The sequence below is a fragment of the Nicotiana sylvestris genome, chromosome 2 (genome assembly GCF_000393655.2).
Source record: "Nicotiana sylvestris chromosome 2, ASM39365v2, whole genome shotgun sequence".
Classification (NCBI taxonomy): domain Eukaryota; kingdom Viridiplantae; phylum Streptophyta; class Magnoliopsida; order Solanales; family Solanaceae; genus Nicotiana; species Nicotiana sylvestris.
This window is the reverse complement of record NC_091058.1, coordinates 32154172-32156595: the sequence shown is the minus strand read 5'-3', so window position 1 is coordinate 32156595 and position 2424 is coordinate 32154172. Positions and strand designations below refer to the sequence as shown.

At 34.2% G+C, this 2424-nt stretch overlaps 1 protein-coding gene across 1 annotated transcript; it reads left to right on the top strand.

Annotated features, from left to right (window-relative positions):
- The first annotated feature begins 841 nt into the window (after positions 1-841).
- On the top strand, positions 842-1246 carry LOC138884145 (sugar transport protein 6-like). Its single transcript, XM_070165056.1, has one exon. The coding sequence runs from the start codon at positions 842-844 to the stop codon at positions 1244-1246; it is 405 nt and encodes a 134-aa protein (XP_070021157.1).
- The last annotated feature ends 1178 nt before the right edge of the window (positions 1247-2424 follow it).

Here is a 2424-nt window from a genome sequence, read left to right as displayed (position 1 = left end):
TGAGCTTAACTCTGCAAATTAACCAATTGATGAGTTTAGGGAAGTTTCAAGTAACACATTGCTACGAGAAAGCAAATTTTTAGTTGATTACCTTGCTAATGTATGCGTAATTGAAAGACATGAGATATTTCTCCACTGAGTCTCTCTCTCTTTGCCAGTGCAAGCTAAAGCCTTATTGAAAAATTATAGAAATAGCTATCAAGTGACTTTGATTTTCTTTCTTATTTAATTGAATCTGCTATACTAAATTTTATACTAGAATTATGCATATATTATTGTTACTAAAATAATTTACACAAAAACAATATCTCACCCTAGCAATGCTTTCACATGGAAAAAGATGCATGTAACATGCACATGACTCATTTGTTAACTTCTTTAAGGACTAATATCTCATATTTACTTTATTGTTGTGAAAAAACTCATCAAGTGACATTAATCTCTCTAGTATGCACATAAATTCTCTTATTATAATATTCGTAATAAGATTTATTTATTTTAAATATATCCAATCTTGATCGTGGAGGATGAGTTAATATAAGTTTAATCTTTTATCCTTTGGCTTGTGCCAAATTAGTTGCTGGAAATATGAGTGTCCAAGGTTAGTATTATCCAACTATCCGTTACTATCATTTGCAATGTTGTAAAATAGAAAATATCAGAACATATAGTTTTAAATATTTTGTGCTTTATATTGCATGAAACACTTAAATAAGTTTTAATCTTGGAGGTTATTCCCATTATATGGAGTGAGATCAATGTTGGAAAGGCACCAAAGTGGATTTCCTTTGCTTATAACTCCACGGTGCTATGGAAAAGTACTAGCACAAAAGTAGTAGACATGGCAGAATCTCATAACTTCCGTTATGGTTGGAGTGATCCTTTGCAGGGAGTGGGTTTTCTGCTTTGCCACTTCCTGTATTGTGTTTCTTTTTATAATGAGACCCCAAGGTTTCTCATTAAGAAAGGGTGTATGGAGAAGGCAAAAGCATCCCATAAGATGTTGAGAAAATGTGGAGCAGAAGTAAAGTTGCATATGTTGGCAGGCATGATGAAAAATGAAGGCAAGAGGAAAAGGAAGAAATTGTCATACTCGCCCATTTTAATTCTTAATATAGTGGCTCAAATTTTCCAGCAAGTGTTGGGCTTAGACTCAATACTATTCTTTGGACCATTACTTCTGCAGTCAGCTGGATACACCTATAATGCCTCTTTCATCGCTCCGCTTATTACCAGAGTTGTTTGAGCTGGAGTTGTTGGGCTCACTTATCCGAGTTATAACTCCTTCGACCGACGGAGGACTCTAGTCTCGGCATGTTTACGCATGATTTTAGCATAGGTACATCTTCATTTCTTTTCTATTTAGGTTTTCTTTATATAGATCAATTTTAATTAACTGAAATATAGCATACGTAACTTGATATTACTCTTCCAGGAATTTTCCAGGTTTTCTTGTTGGGTCTCTTCCTTTTGGTAGGAGATCATATCTTTCAACTAAGCCAAAAGAGTGCCTATGCAGGCATGGTATTTGTCATCCCCGTCATCGGCTGATATTTAATGTTCTCAGGGCCTTTTAAATGGACTGAAGAATCTTACGCCGAAGAGATTAAAGCGTTAGGCGCATATTGGGAGACGAGCATATCTTTGCTCATGTCCCTAATCATGTATCCATCTGTTTCGATGCACCTTCTTGCTCTCAAGGCTTGGATATATATGCTATTTGCTGCTCTGGCATTGGGAATGTGCTTCTCAATTTATAAATTTTTGCCCGAGAGAAAAAATAAAGATGGAGAAGGAGTTGAGGAAGATCTCTTCAAACAACATTGGTTTTAGAAAAGGTTTCTTCCAAAAGATGGGAAAGATGAAGCCGTGTAGTTGTAAGTTATTCTTTTTTATAAAACTATAATTTACATTGATTGTTCTTATGTATTTGAGAGTTTTTGGGTATATGTTCTTTTCTAGGATGATAGCAGCACTTTACTTATGTGGCATATCAGGAGTTTATTCTGCATATTAACCAACTGATGGGTTTAGGGAGGTTTCAAGTAACACATTGCTATGGGGAAGAAAAATTTTAGTTGATTACCTTGCTAATGTAGGCGTAATTGAAAGACATGAGATATTCTTCACTGAGACTCTCTTTCTTTGCCAGTGCAAGCCAAAGCCTTACTGAAAAATGATAGAAATAACTATCAAGTGACTTTGATTTTCTTTTCTATTTAATTGAATCTACTAAACTAAATTTTATACTAGTATATGCACATATTTATTTTACTAAAATAATTTACACAAAAATAATACTTCACCCTAGCAATGCTTTCACATGGAAAAAGATGCACGTAACATGCACATGGCTCATTTGTTAACTTCTTAAAGGACTAAAATCTCATATTTACTTTATTGTTGTGAAAAAGCTCATCAACT